This window comes from Chelmon rostratus, chromosome 7, assembly GCF_017976325.1.
Source record: "Chelmon rostratus isolate fCheRos1 chromosome 7, fCheRos1.pri, whole genome shotgun sequence".
Lineage (NCBI taxonomy): Eukaryota > Metazoa > Chordata > Actinopteri > Chaetodontiformes > Chaetodontidae > Chelmon > Chelmon rostratus.
In genome coordinates this window covers 9,660,516-9,677,108 of record NC_055664.1, presented here as the reverse complement: position 1 = coordinate 9,677,108, position 16,593 = coordinate 9,660,516, and the positions used below count along the sequence as shown (strand labels likewise).

The window sequence follows — 16,593 nt, the reverse complement described above, 5'->3', positions numbered from 1 at the left end:
TATTCTCCACGATTCCTGTCATTATTGCGAGGGAAATGGAGTAATATTTCTTACAGGCCATGCCACATTATTGATTCCCTGCACAGGAAGGAAGTTATTCTCAGGGCTGCATGAAAGACAATACAGGTGCACGACTGCACAATCGGCTCAATAGGACATTAAAGTCAACAAGGTCATGCAAATTAATAACAGGCGTTGACCTTCGGCCTGAATTATGGGAAAGGTGAGGTCAGGTGGGAATTTGAGGTCGCCGGCCGCGCTGCTACAGGGAAATGGAAGTAAACGAGATCTCCAATAGAAGAGGACAGATGGCAATTGACCTTCAGTGAAAGAACAGGCTGATCAATCGTCCACCATGCCGACACGTCCTAACAGGATGCTCTGGAAACTGATCCTTCATAAAAATCAAGAAAAATGCTTTTTTTTAGAAGAGACAGAGAGGGGAGAATGTGCTGACGCGGGTTCAGTGAAGGACGTGGCTGTCCATCGCTGTTGTTGTTGTTGGGATCAGGATTTATGCCATTGTTGCTACTGTCAGCTGGAGAGTTTATCTATGAAAGGAGGCTTATTGAGGGAAAGCTGTGTGTCTGTGTGTGCCCCTGCTGATGTATCAGTAGATTTGCGCGTATACATTGTGCATGTGTTTGTCTCTGGGTGTGCGTGTGAAGTGGCAGAACTGATTAGCGAGTGCTTTAGCTGCAGACACAGGATGTTGGCGGGGGGGCCAACATGCTGCAATCCCTCAACTCTTCTTTCTCCCCTCACACTCCTTTTGCTGCCTCTCCTCGTCTCCCTCTGTTCTTTCCCTTCATGCCTCTCTCTTCATTTTTTGTTTTATCTCTCTGCTTCTGTTTCCCTCTCACCCCCTCCCCCGCCCCTCAACAAGGTGCCTTTTTGGGAGGAATGACATTAAAATGTGGTGACTGCAGTTACATAATAGGAGCTGGTTGTTGAGCTATGTCTTTATGCATTTATGTGCTTATCAGTGTCTGCACTAACAGTCTGTGTCTTCTTGTGTGTATGTGTTAAAAACCACCCACTTTCTGTGCACGTAAGAGCAAGAACTAATGCGATTGTTTAATATGGTTGTATCAGTCATGTGTAAGCTGTCCTCAGAGAATCATGCGCTTAGAAAAGTTCCTACCTGCACTACAAACTGTGCACGCATAAAACACAGACACACACAGGTTTATGCACGCATGCACCGCACACACTGTCTGTCTAACTCTTGGCGAGACAGAAAGTGGTACTGTGCGTTGCATCAGGCCTGCTGTACTGCAGCAGCACACGCTGATCTGGAACTGAGAAAAATCACACCAGCATAACATTTTCTGCCACACTTCTTCCTCTCTCTCATTCCCTTATCTCTGACTACAGTGGATTGTAGAGCAGGCCCCCTCTGCCATGACACCTATCCCTCTCAGCAGCGGCTGAGAGTTTGTCCAAAACGTGCTGGTGCTGTCCTGCGCGAGCAAATCTGTGAAGAGAGTTGGAGGATGTGAGCACACATGTACACCACATTGAGTCACGAAGCAGCAGCAGCAGCGGCGGCTTGGCGGCACGGCGCTGCCAGTGTCTCTTCAGAGGTGAGCGTAAACAGATCGACTGGGCCGCTATGCTGCAGTTGCTCATGCTGACTCACCCTGTACATTACCAGCGAGGGAGGGAAGCAGAACAGGGCAGAGAGACCGCGGGATGCCCATAAAGTGGTCTCATCCTTCCCCCCTCTGTCCCCCATCTGCTTCCCCTCCTCCACCCTTTCCAAGGTTATCCAGCAGGGGTTGGGGATGGGGAGGGTCGGCGAAGGTGACTACCCACCTGAAGCAGCTACATGAAACAATAGTGGAAAAACGGCGGGTCCTTCAATCGAGCACTGGCTCTGATTAGTAATCTGTCCCTGTGGACATGGCGTGTAAAGCTGACGGCGGGGGAAGGTGTCTGAGACTGTTAGAGGGATTGTTACTGCAGCGTCTAAGCTGGCTGGTTGGCTGGAAGGAGGAGGGGGTGGTGGTGGTGGTGGTGGTGACGCTGGGGGCGGATGCACCATTTTTCTAGACCAAAATGAGCCCAATGTCACCGTGACAGCGCAGCGCTCCTCTGAGGGCACCGCGGGCCAGGGGGGAAAATGATGGATGAGTCGCCAAGCAGCCTCTCCTGCTTCATCACTGTGCACACACACACACACACACACACACACACACACACACACACACACACACACACACACACAAACACAAACACAAACATGCACTGAAAGTCAGGGAAATATGTGCACATAGTATACTCACACGGTGACAATGCATACCCTGCAATGTGTTCACACAAAGGTGTCTGGAGATTCACACATCCAACACAACACACACACACACACACATACACACGCACACACGCACACCTGCACAAAAAAAAACACACACACACTGCAAATATGCTCACACAAGGCCATCTGGGGATACACACACGCATGTGCACACACGCTTTGAGTGATTTATTTGTGTCCACATGAGTTATAATTAATCACCGGGATATAAACACTCCAGATGCAGATATTTACAGGAGTTGTCAGTGACACACACACGCATACACACTCACACATAGAGCACACAGCACTGGCTTCATTATGACTGCAGTCCAGGCTAATGCCACAGGATCAATGACAGATCCTCCCTCTCTCTCTCTCCCTCTCTCCCCCCTCATTGCTCTGACCCACCAGCAGCAGCGCGCTGCCATGTAGAGCACCCTGCAGCGTTTATTCCTTCTATGACCGAGCAGTAGCCTCCAATAAGGCCCTTGGGTCATCCTCTTGCTAATGCTCCACCTCAACATATCATCCATCTCCCCAGCCCACCAGTTCCTGCAACACCAGCTAGTATGAGGGTTAGGAGGAAAGGCAATTACTTAAAACCCAGCGCTGCTGCTGGAATAGTTGATTTACGTCACAATCGTATAAAAGCATTCAGTTAAACAGGGGTAATTTGAATCTCCAATTCTGCAAGCTATGAAGAAATTTCACAATTTAGATGCCACAGTTGTACTGAGCAATGCAATAACTCTGAAGCATCACAAGCATCTGTGATCTGATTACTGCATATTTACAGTAACTGCAACAGATTACAGATGTCATCTTTTTGGAATCAGATTACTCTAATTCCATTACGCATAATCAAATACTCCTCCTCGGCCCTGCTGAGCTCACAGAAAGCAGCATCCCTGACTGCCCTCATGCAGATGCGGGTCTGCGCGGGCAGTGGAGGAGAAATATGGCCGGCCCCTGGTGAGCGTGGCGCGTATAGCTGAGTGGCCATCCATCACGACCCTGCGGCGGAAAGCTATACGCGCTCCGTCCGCTAAGACCCCTCATCTCATAAGAGGGAGAGCGCACTGGGAGGAGACGGGACAGTGAGAGAGAGGGCTCATAAACATACTCCCTCCAGATGGGGGGAAGGGATCATGTAAAAACCTTCAACATGGGGATGGAGAACAAATGCCTTGCCTCTTAGATTGATGGACTAAGCTTCAGCACTTGGAGGGTTTTTTCCTGCAGCACAGTACACAGGAGTGTACAGCTATGATTACGTGTAGTCAAGCCATGGCTGAGAGTGGATGGCAGCTACAGTCTAAATATTAGGATTAATGACCATGCCGGTCAGTCTCGTGAAATATCATTCATACTTCTATTGTGTTCCAATGCCATGTAGGCAAACAACGGCAGTGCAGAGAATAGTTGGGGTCTGCAAAAATAAAATCCATTTGTTTTTCTATCCTCAGATCACATATATCGCTGTACACTGACAGATTCGATAAATAAACCATAAGTGGGATTACTTGAGCTGAACTGCAGGTGAGGTAAAACAAAAATCAATGTGTAAAATAATGAGGGCTTTCAAAGCCTACAGTATGTTCTGCTGGCCGTGCTTATGATAATGCGAGTATTATCCCTCACCTCTAACCACCACTTCCTCTTTCAGGAGATCAGAGGAAGGTGTTCATATATGCAGATGCTCTGGCTGAGTAGGGGACAATGGAGAAAGAGAAGCCGGGGGAATGAAGGAGATGTCGGCTGCATTATGATTTCCCCGGAGACCGTGCACGGCGCTGTTATCAGACGACAAACCCCTGCTAACTTGCATGTCAATGAAAAGTTCTCCCAGTGCACTTTGCAGGGGCGAGCTACAACACTATTGACATAGCGTCAGAAAAACTGCGCCCACGTCTATCTGTCTTCACAAGAGGGCTGTTAGCTTGAGCTAAAGGACAGCATCGGTATAACACCAAGCCAAAGGTTAGCCGTATCATCTGTCCTTGCTTGTAGCAACAGAAGGTATTAAACTGTGATTCTAACACATCGGTTCACATACAACGAGAGTATAAAGGAGTCCTCCACTGTCTTGTGCTGCTGCGCTATGTGGGCTGAATGTTGATTGAAAAAGTCCCTCCTCAGTGAAATGCCATCATAAAAATTCTGTCTCAAGTATATGTGGAGCCAAAGGAGAGAATGAGATGAAGAGGGCTGCAAGTGGTGGCGATGGTGTTGCTTTCTGTGTTATTCAGTGTATTTTGCAGTGACGGAGTGTAACCAGTCTTGTCCGGTGTCGGTAATTTTAGCCAGCAGCGAACACACATGGTCAGTTGCAGCCCGTTGCTAACCGTGCACTTTTTCTGGCGCCCTTGCCACTATGCATCTTTAGTGTCCTGTAACTGAAAACCGTCAACTCTGTCATTCTCCAATCCTGCCACTTCAGAGGTATCCGCGTGTCACACAGATATTGATCTGGTCACATGGCAAAGGCAAATATGTTAAAGTGGACAGGGAGACCTGCACGGGAGGGCTGAAATCTGACGCTAACAGCAGCCATAGTGCTTCCTTTGTTCTTCCTGCCTAAGCGCTGTATGCCTATGTCTGCGTGGCGTAAGCACACCTTTGCCCGCTTACATAAGCTCCCATGAACTTCGTCTGATAAGTTGTGGCAGCCACGTACTGTAGAGGAAGCTTCAGAAGACAGGCATTGATTTCAAGCAAATCTGTCCGGACGGCTCCTCTTTCTGGTTCGGTACACCTTTCCACAGCTAATGAGCAGCCGTCTTCATTCTCTGCTGCGTGAGACATTCTTTTCCATGCCTTGTGTCAGGAAACACTGGAGATTCATTACCAGGGAGGAGAGATGGAGGAGGGAAAAAAAAAACGAGTATGATGGTTAAGCCTGAGCTTTAAGACAGACAACTATGTCCCCTAATCCCTTCTGAGCAGCCGTAAGCCTTCCGTTATCGCTCGTTAGAATTGTGCATCCCTTAAACACATTAACTTAGGCCCTAATGCTGGCCCTTTTTGTAGGACACGGCGGCTGCTCGTAGCAGCCAGTCACTAGGCTAAGAGGGAAGAAACAAGCTAATTGCTGTCAAACTCATTTAACTGGGTAACAGGGATGTGTTTTCTTTAAATGGAGTGTGCAGAGCATCAGCACATTTTACGGCAAGGAACGTAATCTGATAAAACTCTTCAGGCATTTTATCTGATGATAAAATCAGGCATGAACACACACATTGACAGCCACTCAATGTATGTATGCACATGGTAGTATTTTCATACTTTTATCATTCTTTGCCACAGACAGTGGATAGCGATGCACGGATGACAAAAGTCATGGTCCAGATCATGTCACAGGGGCTGTATAATTTGCCGGATCAGTAAAGAAAATGGTTAAAATAATTTAAAAAGGCACTTCTTTGGGTGGGGGGATTGGGCTTCTAGCTTTCAGTGTACGAATGAGAAAGAGGGGCGGACCCTTGCTTTTCTCAAAGGTGTTGTGGGACAAGGATCAGAGCTGCATCCTCACTGCACTCCACTCTACAGTAAAGCTCCAGCTTTACTGGAGCACTGGCCTTCAGTTAGCCCAACATCCTCTAAGTCTGTCGACCAGCAAGAGCTCTTTTAGCTGCATGAATAACTTATAACGTTCAGAAACACTGTAAATACTCAGTCAACAGGACATGCAGAGGCTAATAAATGAAACCGGCATAAAGCTGTGTTAGAAATGTGGGCAGCACTTACATAGTTCATAGCTGAAATATGATTCTGAATATAATACTATCTGCATTCCTTCCTCCAGAGATGATCTGTGAGTACTTTGAAGCATTAAAAATGAATATCAGGGAGTGTTTACTCTGAAATGGACTGTGTAATGCAGGAATTACAGCAATACCCCACTACTTTATCCCTAAACAGCGCTCCATGCGCTGTTGTGTTATCGCAAAATAATGTGCCAATAGTTGTGGCTATGTAACACTGTTGCTGCCCACCATGGCGTCACAACATCCTACAAGTAGAGCGCAAACATCATTTTATGTCAGTGTCTTGCTTTCATTTCCATTTGCTGCAATCCAGCGCGCATGGATAAATGCGGCCCGATGCCTCCTGTGATCTCCAGCTGCGCTAAGGGTCGCACTGACAAGGGAGGACCACAGCGACTGGGCGGCCGCTACAACAAAGCGGGGCTTGTTATGCATCATGACTGCAGCACGGCTAAGATGCTTGGTGTTTGCTGAGACAGCAGTTGAGTTGCCTTGCTCTCCCGGCCCCTTGCTCAACCAAGGCAGGATAGACTTAATTGCCTCATTAGCAAAAGGGCCAGTGAGGAGTCGGCCTCTTCCACATTGTTCAATGTCAAGAGTGCAACCGAGAGGAAAGGTTAATAGAGTAAACAGCATCTCCCTCTCCTAAATGGAAAAAAAAAATGTTTGTTTTCTGGTATGATGGGTCAGTGGCCAAAAGCTTCATTTTACACCACAGTGACAGAATTATACATTTGATTTGATCTTATGTGTACATTGCATATTCTAACCTACATTATTCCTCATTTTGGAGTATAACACAGCTCGCTGTTGCTGTGTGGTAACTCCCAAAGCTGTCTTTTTTAAGCTTGGACCCGTCTAGAAAGCGGAGTCATCATGCCAACTTTAATTATTTTAAGAGCTTGAATTTGCAAACTCTGCTATTTCCTCCTCCACAGCGTCTTTGGACCCCAGACAGCAAATCAAGCCAAACGCTAACACTCTTGATTTCCCTCTTGAAGAAAGACACACAAAATAAAAAATTATGTCTGCTGCTGAGAGAAAATGTGAGGTCCAAAAAAGCCTCATGTTTAATAATTTTGAGCGAGACATAAAACTCAGAGTACAGCCTGTTTTTCACTCACAACTGTGATGTTCACACGCTGAGGAGCATCCTCATCCTCGTCCAGCAACCACAATGAGACCATTTTATTCAAAGTGTGACAGTTTGGACAACAATGCCAAACCATGACAGGCTTCCTGAATGTAGTCGTAAGCCTCTGTCAGTCTCTTCAGTAGAAATGGGGTGATCTATAAGATGGGTCAGACGAAGGGCACGATGGGCCAGGATATACAGAAATGCAGATGATGACTAAAACAAATGGAGGAAACATGCCGTTATCTTCACTGAATGAGCTGCGAGTTATGATTGGAAAGTTGTTGGCATCAATTACTGTACACAACCGGATGAGCATCGATAACCTAGAGCTGCAGAGAGCGCTTGTGCACGAGCGTTTATCTGGCGGTAAGACACACAAACACACTCAACGGTCACTTTATGTCCACGCAACGCTAGCGCTGCCCTCCATGGAGGAAATGAGCACAGCATAGAGCCTCGTAACATCCACGCTGTACACACTTTAGGCTGTGGATTATACCACCGTCGCTGCTGTGCACTTTAAGTCAGGGGCTGCACTACAAAACGCACAGCCACACATCTGCATGGGCAGTATAGCGTAAAGGCTCCATTTCATCAACAAGTCAGGGCTAACGAGTCGGAAAAAACAAAGGTGGCGGCGCCATCTGTTCTGAATCACTTTGCTGGGAAAGGGGAAAAGAAGTGGGAGGACAAGGGGGGAAAAAAAAGCTTTTTCAGCACAGGCAATATAAACTGTACTTTGACCACAGCCTGTGCTCCTGAATGAGCGGCGATATCTCCTGCGGAAACAAACTTCAGGCCTGATAAAAGGCCCCGCGCTCTCTACTATGATACACTGAGGGGAAGAGCTGTGGCGCAATCAGCGACATTACGCACTTAATTTGTGGACAACCCAGCCATAGATCAATGATATTCAGTTTACAACGTTTTTTGCTGTGTTATAAAAGACCAAATGGCTGGCATTGTGGTTGGATAATTAAACCATCCATCACACAACAGCTGCTGCAAGAGAACAAGACAAGCAACCCAAACACGAGACTGGACGCAAGTTACTGCATTTTACAGTTCCTAATGAATGCCAATTACATGAGGTAAGGTTTTGATGACCAAGGATTTCATCCCTATAAAGAATTAATCAGCAGAATTGCATATGTTATAGAGCTTTAAAGGTCATTCCCAAAAGTTTTGTTCCCTTGTTCGCTTTTGTTCAACCCGCTATTTAAAGTTACTGCATGATCGACTTTTCCGCAGCCTCCAACCAAAACAAAATCCTTGTCTTTCTCCCACGCAGTATAGATCTGAATTGGGCAGATGGCTGAGTGCTGACTTCAGCTATCATGCACCAAGAGTGGAGGGGATCCTCCAGATGGTGTTCAGGTCTTGTGCAGGTAACCGCTTTGTCTTCCACCGCTCTAATCAATGGCCACCGAATTTCCTCCCTTCCAAACACCATCCATCTTTTGGTCTTCCCAGGCTTCCCCGTGACGACGAAGAAGCGGCTGAAGATAAATGTTTAAAGGCCAGAAGGGCCTCCGCTGATTAAAGCCACTAACGCTTTAGGGAAGACTGGCAAGCAAAAGAGGAAATGAAGTGAGACAATGGAGAATGCGGGTTCAAAACACCTAATGGAGTGTCCTGCTTGCTGGGCTAATAAACGGTTTCAAATTGAAAGGAACAGCGGGCATCTAAATAGAGCGATGTGGAACATTTCCTCCTGTTCATTCAGTCAGCTTCCAATTGGAAAAGCGGGAGAGGGCGAAAAAAAAAAAAAAACCTCGCCTGACTTGCCATTGTTTGGTGCAGCGCAAGTTGCTGTTCTTCATCTGCAATCAATTCAGGGGATTGAATTACAGCTGAATGCCATGTAGAGTGAAAGAAAAGTCAATGTTCTCGGCCGCGGCATCGCACTGGAATACATAAAATGAATGTGCATCTCAGAATTCTTCCTGTCTGCATGAAAAATGCTCTGCTTTATGATTTATTGGAAAGATGTGGCTGCAGTCTGGCTGTGAGCTGCATTCTCTTGCTGCTTCTCATCTCAGCAACATGACGCCGTTTGAAAGTCCAAGCGGATATCTGGACACGATAATCAATATTCACAGCGTGTGACGAGGCACCGCACAGGTTGGGGTCTGACAGGTGCACCCCACGACCAATTAAAGTGCTAAGTGACTAGTAAGGAATGATCAATTATTGGCAGACAGTTTACTGTCGTTCTGACATTATGTCACTCACTGAAAATGTCAGCACAGCAAATGTTAGTCCAACAGTGAAAGTGTCAAACTGTTCAATCCAGGTTCCGTCGGCTGAGTTCGGAAAATGATTTCATCTTGGCTTGACATGCAGTGTGCATGACCAGGCTTTGTCAAACTCTGGACGTGTGAACAGGCTTCCAGGTGACAGAGGAAAGAGACACACAGACCTGACTGCTACTGTAACACCACCGTCACTCCTGTGCTGCTCACTGGCTCTAAATGATTTTTTTTTAATCGTTTGCTTTTCCTTCCTCTGTGTCACCGATGGAAGAGCTATGCTATGCCACTTTCCTGCACAGTTGGATCGCGCGGCTGCACCATAAACAGAGATATACCTGTTTTCAGAGACAGAGAACATAGATCAAAAGCATGTTCTGCTTAGAGAAGACAAGCATGGCAGCTTTATTCTTCTCTGCCAGTTTTCACTACGGCAGAAAGTGCCTGAAAGCGCCGCAGCAGGGCCCGGAGCTCTGAGGCGATGGCGTCTCAGCCCCCAACACTGATGAACAAACGCTGTTTCTGTAAGATGTATGAATTTTGATCACCTTTGCTCTCGCAGCTGAAGAGCACGCGGCTGGTGATAGATGGCGTCCTATTTCAAGCAATGTCAATAGCTGCAAAGAATTAATATCAGGACAGACCTTTAGTGGAGTGAATCAATGGGAGACAATTCCATGCTCCACCTCACCGACAGCATCAGCACTTATCTCACCGTTTTGCTCACTCTTTGATCTCTGCGCTGCTTACATAAAACAATCATAGACCTTGATTAAAATATTTATGCACACAAGCAGCAAAACACTTCACATTTTCTAAGAAAACAGAAAGCTGTAATTGCACTTGCTCCATTGACTTTCATGGTTATTTACTCCTGCAAATAAGGCAGAAATCCTCCCTTTGGAGCAAATGGCAATGGCTGTAGAGATTACAGGGAACCAGGGGCCACATTTCAGTGTTATAACTAATACAGGTTTTAAGCAAATACCTATTTAGGTGCTGGAGCAACTGACCTAAATATACCTGCATTTTGCATGTTTATGCTTTGTGCATCATTTTATATTAGTGATAATGGATTAGGGCTTCATGTTTAGGCATTTATGGTCACATTATATATACATTTTACCCGAATTTCCCCAGCTTGGGATTAATAAAGTGTATCTTATCTTATCTTATCTTTCTGTTGGCATAATGCAATACTAACACTACTTATTGAGCAAAAGCATAAATAAATGTGCAGGGCTGCAAACAATTATTTTCTTATTCAAAAATGACTTGCAATTATACAAACAGCAGCAAAACGGAAGAAAACCTCACATTCAAGAAACTGAAAACAGAAAATGTCGTGAAAATTTTTGCTGGCTAATTTTCTACCAACTGACTAATCGTTTCATCAACTAATTGTCAGAGCATGAAAGTGTCCACAATCTTAGGAAGAACTTCCTAACAATCTGCATGAGCATTTCTCCAACCCTTGCCTTGATTGCAAAACTCAGTTCGAACTTTTGGGAAATTTGCTTAACCCCTTTCTTGCCAGGAGTTAGATGAGAAGCTGGATAGCACTCTCATACTTATGAGTGTGGTAAATATGAAGCTGCAGCCAGCAGCCGGTGATCTTAGCTTAGCATTAAGACTGGAAAATGGGGAAAAGCTAGGCTTACAGTGTCCAAAGAGAACAAAATCCTCCAACCAGCAGCTCTACAGCTCACTAATTAACACGTTACATCTTGCCTGTTTAATGCATAAAAGAAACCAAAAGTGTAAAAATTATTATTTGTGGTTTTTCAGAGATTTTTCAGCTGGACTATTTCTTAACTGGGGTGAGTTAACATGGAAACACCAGATCCTCCAGGAAGTAACTGGTCCCGGCCAAGAAACAACCCCATAAAATGGCAAGTTTTTCTTTTTCCAGTTATGTTTTGCACACAATAAATTGCGGCTGGTATCAATCCTCTCATCTAACTCTCAGCAAGAAGTAAATAAGTGTATTTCCTAAATGACAAACTCTAAAGTTTTTTTCCCCCTCACATTTTCAGTTTTGATCAATATAAAATGATCTGATGGTTCACCTATAGTATAAAACAGCAGCTAGTTGTCATCTGTATGTGCATTATCTGCAGAAAATGTCTTGAACTGCTTGTGTTCGTCAGTAGAGCACACTAGTGCAGTGTTGTCATGTGTAGGTTGTGCATGTGGCTCCAGTTAATGTGGATGTGAGCCTCTCCAGAACATCTGTCAAAGATTAGGAGTAAAGTGAAATAGGCAGTTCCTGTTCATACGTTCCAAAATAATCTGGCAGTAATTTTCCCAGTGAAGGATGAAAAGGGGGAGGCTTTATAGGTCAGAAACACTACACAAAACCAGCTCTGTCGAGGCATGTGTCTCCTGTTTTACAAGACGCGAGTGACAAAAGGCCCATACAGAATAATACTTGGCTAGCTTTTGTGGGCGTGTCAGAAACACAGCAGGAGAAAGATAAACTGTCAGTCAAACAAAGAAATGTTGTAGAAATGGCAGATGAATTCAGGACACACTATGTTCATTCCACCAGGGTGACCTTTATTTTTTTTTTTTTACCTTGGACGTCTCTGGCTGCTTAAAATACAACCTGCCTCGACCCTCTTCTGGTAAGAATAAAAGCACTTACAGTACAAAGCGGGTACACCTCCACCTCCACAAACACTCTCATTTGAAGCATGGCATCCAGCTTGCTGCGACAGAATAGAAAGACCTTCTGACTAAAAGCACTGCAATCAATGAAACATGAAGAATCCCTCAGGTACGAGAAAAGGACGGCTTGTTATTCAGGGAAGCACGCTGTCATTCAAAGGCCGTGCACATCGGGGGGAAAGTGCTTGGAAGGCAAATCAGTTGTTTGTTAATGATATGGGTCAATTGTTTTGAGGACGGCTGGACCTCTGCACTCATCTGTAGGCCTCTTGAGTCACCCTCGGTGGAGGTTTTGTATTCCATGGTGCTCTGCCCTTGCTGAGAAATTCAGATTTGCCATTTTAGCTTTGAGTAATACAATCCTCTCTTGATGGAAATCTGTTTACACTTTGTTCTGCATGTCAAATCGCTGACATTGTAGGTGGAAGGGAAGTCGTTTAACTATGTTGAGCAATGCATTGCTGGCTGTTTGTCTTTACTGTGCTATATGTCCTGCAGATATCTGCTGTATATCGATCCCCGTGTGCTGTGATCATTTGCTCAGCCTGTGCGTGAAAGTGTGCTCAAAGTGTTGATGTCTGCATCATTGGGCCAGCCAATTAAAGTGAGATTGAGAGCCACTTAAATGTTTTTGCTTTTACAATGTGGCATGAAGGTTAGCTCACGGTGCACGGCTTCGCACCTAGCTGACAAATGTTTTAAATATCGCGCAAAGCAGATGTGCCAGATGCATCGCGTGCTCTCGAAAAAACAAATGTTTTAAAAGCCGAGAACATACATGCCTCATGACGACGTCAAAGAATAATGTGCGTCAAAAGGAGATCAAAACGAAGCCTTAATGTATGGTAACTAGACGTCAAATATCGAAATGTCTGTGGGTTTGCAGGAATGTCAGAAGTCTGTGGCTGGGTGTGTGTGGGAGTGTGATTCAGGCGCAAACACATCAAGATGTCACTTCATAACCTCTGGCTCAGGAGGCTCCTGTCATCTTCACATTTCAGAGATCCTCTGCCTACCCCGGCAGACATGCTAAATATAGAATGGGGACAGAATTTCTGTTTGGAGCCACTGCTCTCTTTATCTACATCTAACACTAGCATGTGTGCACAGGCACCTCCATCTTCTCACTGTCGCACACGTGTGTGCGTGCTTGCAGACGCACAAGCGTGAGCACGAACACTCGTGTTAAAGACTCCCATGCTCGCGCCCGTTGCATTGTCTTACAGGCTCATGATCAAACGAACGCCAAGCGAGGGGGCGCGGAGGTTTGGATCTCGTATGAAAGCTGCTCATTCTTTCCAATTACATTTCTGTCAAGTGACTTACACGGTGTTATCACTTCTTGGACAGTCATTTTCAAATTCCCTCATTCAGAATAATTTAATCCTGGCACTACAGCGAGGCGATCCATCACCAGTCTCCGTTACCTGGCTGGATCCACCATACTGTTACTGCGTTACTCCATTTGACCTTGTTCTGTTCCTTACTTTGTACCAGCGTGCTACTTATCTGTAATGTGAACAGTGGATATTACATCTCCGACAGATATTAAATTAAGGATGTCTCATGACTTGCGAGGCCAAAGCCAAATAAAAAGGAAATGAGACCCTATTAATGACTATTGATTCTTTTATAATAAAACAGCCACTTCCTCTCTTTACTTGGCCTTGCTGTTGATCTTGAATTAATACAAGCTATAACTTCAGGAAAATGTCCTTCAGTCTGGCACGGCGGAGCAGTTCAGCCCAAAAAGCTACGTGTCTCCCTGGTCAGGGAAAAATGCTCTTTTGGCTGACTGGCAGATATTTTGCTCTCGTGTGAGAGACACATGACCCAGGTTGCGACTGTACTGGACGCTCGCTCTAATGATATCATTTCCAGCTGCACAAACTGTTTTGTGTAGTCATATCTTGTGACATGACAGGGGAAGAAGAAAAGGCCTCACCATGGCAACAACAAGTCATTTAATACTCTAGGCACAAGCTGGTTGTTATTTTAAGAAAAGTGGACTATTATTACTTTTACCAGGGAATAAATGACTCTTGTGTTAATTAACGTGTGATGTTTTTACCTGGCTGTGGCTGGATTAGATGTGCCAGTGAAGAATTGGTTGTGGTTTTAATGGTCATCATGATCATCATCAGCAGGGAGCTGGAATTTTAGTTGATCGACATGTTTTGCCTTGAATCACATCTAATACGGTGAGGCCGACGACTGAAACCTCAAAACGTTTTGGTATGCGGCATCCACTGCCGAGTCAGCGCCTTCCACTCAGGATCAGTGACCATCTCCACTGAGCACATACTGTGGATTCACAGGTTGACCGAGCCTTAACGAGTCAGCGTGCACGCAGGCCCACGTCATATCTCCTTCCTTCCATCATCTATACTGCTTATCTTATTCCGGAGTCACAGGGGACTTGAGCCTTTCCCAGAATGCACAGGGCATAGGGGCAGGGTACTCTTCAGAGAGGTCACCACAAGATGTGAGTAACGGGAGCTGAAGACAAGAAACTCAACATTTGCAATCTCACATCAAGCAAACAGCAACAACGGCTGAACGACTAAACTAATGGAATGAAACACTAAACACAAGTCATCGAGTGTTTTGATTCTCAGACTGCAACAGAATGAACAGCAAGAATTGTCATGGAGACGACAGCACCGCTTTTGGACTCAAACCAAAGCCACCAGCTCTCTGGCGCTTTATCCCTCACATGACCACTTTGAACCACTTTAAGTCAGGGGTTCCAAACTTTTTTCATACCCCAATTCAGACTCACTTCAGGCTTAAACTTTGATGCTGCACACTGCTGAGGAGATGCTCAACAGATTTTCATTGTTCTGAGCACAATGACTGTAAAAAGCCAGGATATCTGTCTTGAGTCTCCGTGTTGCAAAACGCTGGTTTATCCCCAGTTACACCCAGCTGGGGAAATTCCACTGCAGGTGACGAGACAGCAGAGGGGAGCGTGAAACCTCTTACTGGAAGTCATTTTTACACGCTGTCTCACGGTAACTTCCAGTCAGTGAAGTCGCGGCGGAATTAAACAAACACTTGATTTAGCCCTGAACCTGGAATCTGCTGCAGGCCCTCGGTACATCACCGTCATACGGTGGTCATAAAAAGCAGTGTTGGTGTCTGTATCAGCAGTTGTGGCGAGAACATAAAATGCAGCCATTGTTGACAGACAAAGAAAGCTTCCATGTATGAACACAAGAGACAAACATTTTTCGATGCACATATTCAAGCATGGAAATCGTGAAAAAGAAACGATGCAGCCCAGCGAACGTTTTTTTAATCCCTAAAATGATATTCAGGACACTTGAAACATCATCTGGAAAATATCTAACCTTGCTGGTTGCTCTGCATGCTACGTTTTTTTTGCCTTTGCCAAACAATGGTAAGAAGCATTTTGTGCTTGTGCTTGTGCTAGATGCATACCCAGGGTCAATAAATCTGGTTAGCAGATTTAAAGGGAGGGGTCTGGTGAACTTTTATCCCCTTTCATTCCCCCCACCTTTCACAGCTCCTCTAAGTACAGAGCAGCCCACGGTTTGGAAATCAAGGCTGGCTGTATGCATTTTCATTTTTCAGTTATGCGTAAATAGGAACAGCAATTCCTGAACAAATGCGCATTTTAAAGTGCAAGGGTGACTATAGGAAATAAAAAATAAACATATTCTGACATCATTCTAAATCGAGGCTGAAAACGTGCCGCTAAGGACGCGTAAACCAAGAAAAACGTGTCTAAAAAAAATCATTGTAAATATAATAACGACAGACATCAGCGTCCACATCGCCGGGGACGAGTGGCAGGCGAACAAGCTTCGCCGCTTTTCAAACGAATTAATTGTCTTTTTAAAGGAATGGGAAGTGACTTACCCAGAAACAAAGAGCGAAATATTGCAGACATCACGGCTGGAAATCCCATACGCAACGGAGCTGGAAACAATGCGCTCAGACTGCCTTCAAATGCATTCGGCTGACCTCAGTGCAGGCACGACGAAGCGGCACCATCAGCGAATCGAGGAGCGAAATCACAGATACTGTAAATAAATCTTCACGGAGCGCACGAGTCCGAGGACATCATATGTTGCACGCGCCCGACATGTCTAAGCCTCCCCGGGAGAAGAAACGTGGTTATTTCTCGTCATCGTCATGCTCACGGCGGGCTACTTGGCGTCAAATCAAAGTTCCCTGGCTGTCTGGCTCTGGCGTGGGACGTGTTGTCTCAGGGTCCCCTCTGTCTCCACCTCAGCAGTCTCTCCTCCTTTCCTCCTCCGCTGCACAAAATGCTAGAGAGGACGAGGAGGAGGAGGAGGAGGAGGGCGCAAAGGTGGATGATGAGGGGATGCTGAAGGATGGAGACCTCTAGAGTCTGAAGTTCTCTTACGCAGCCCGAGCATCCTGCAACAAAGCGAGCTGGGCTTGCTGGAAGGGTGTGAGGGCTTTTATTAGGTG

The 16,593-nt window shown here is 45.6% G+C and overlaps 1 protein-coding gene across 1 annotated transcript in view; it reads right to left on the bottom strand.

Moving 5' to 3' along the window:
• The window catches only part of clmpb (CXADR like membrane protein b), a 64,311-nt gene extending 47,939 nt beyond the window's left edge, over nucleotides 1–16,372 (bottom strand). Inside the window, exon 1 of the mRNA XM_041941360.1 lies at nucleotides 16,015–16,372. Within this exon, the coding sequence (XP_041797294.1) occupies nucleotides 16,015–16,063 (49 nt within the window). The 5' untranslated portion in view covers nucleotides 16,064–16,372. The remainder of the gene's footprint in view (nucleotides 1–16,014) is intronic.
• Nucleotides 16,373–16,593: the final 221 nt, after the last annotated feature.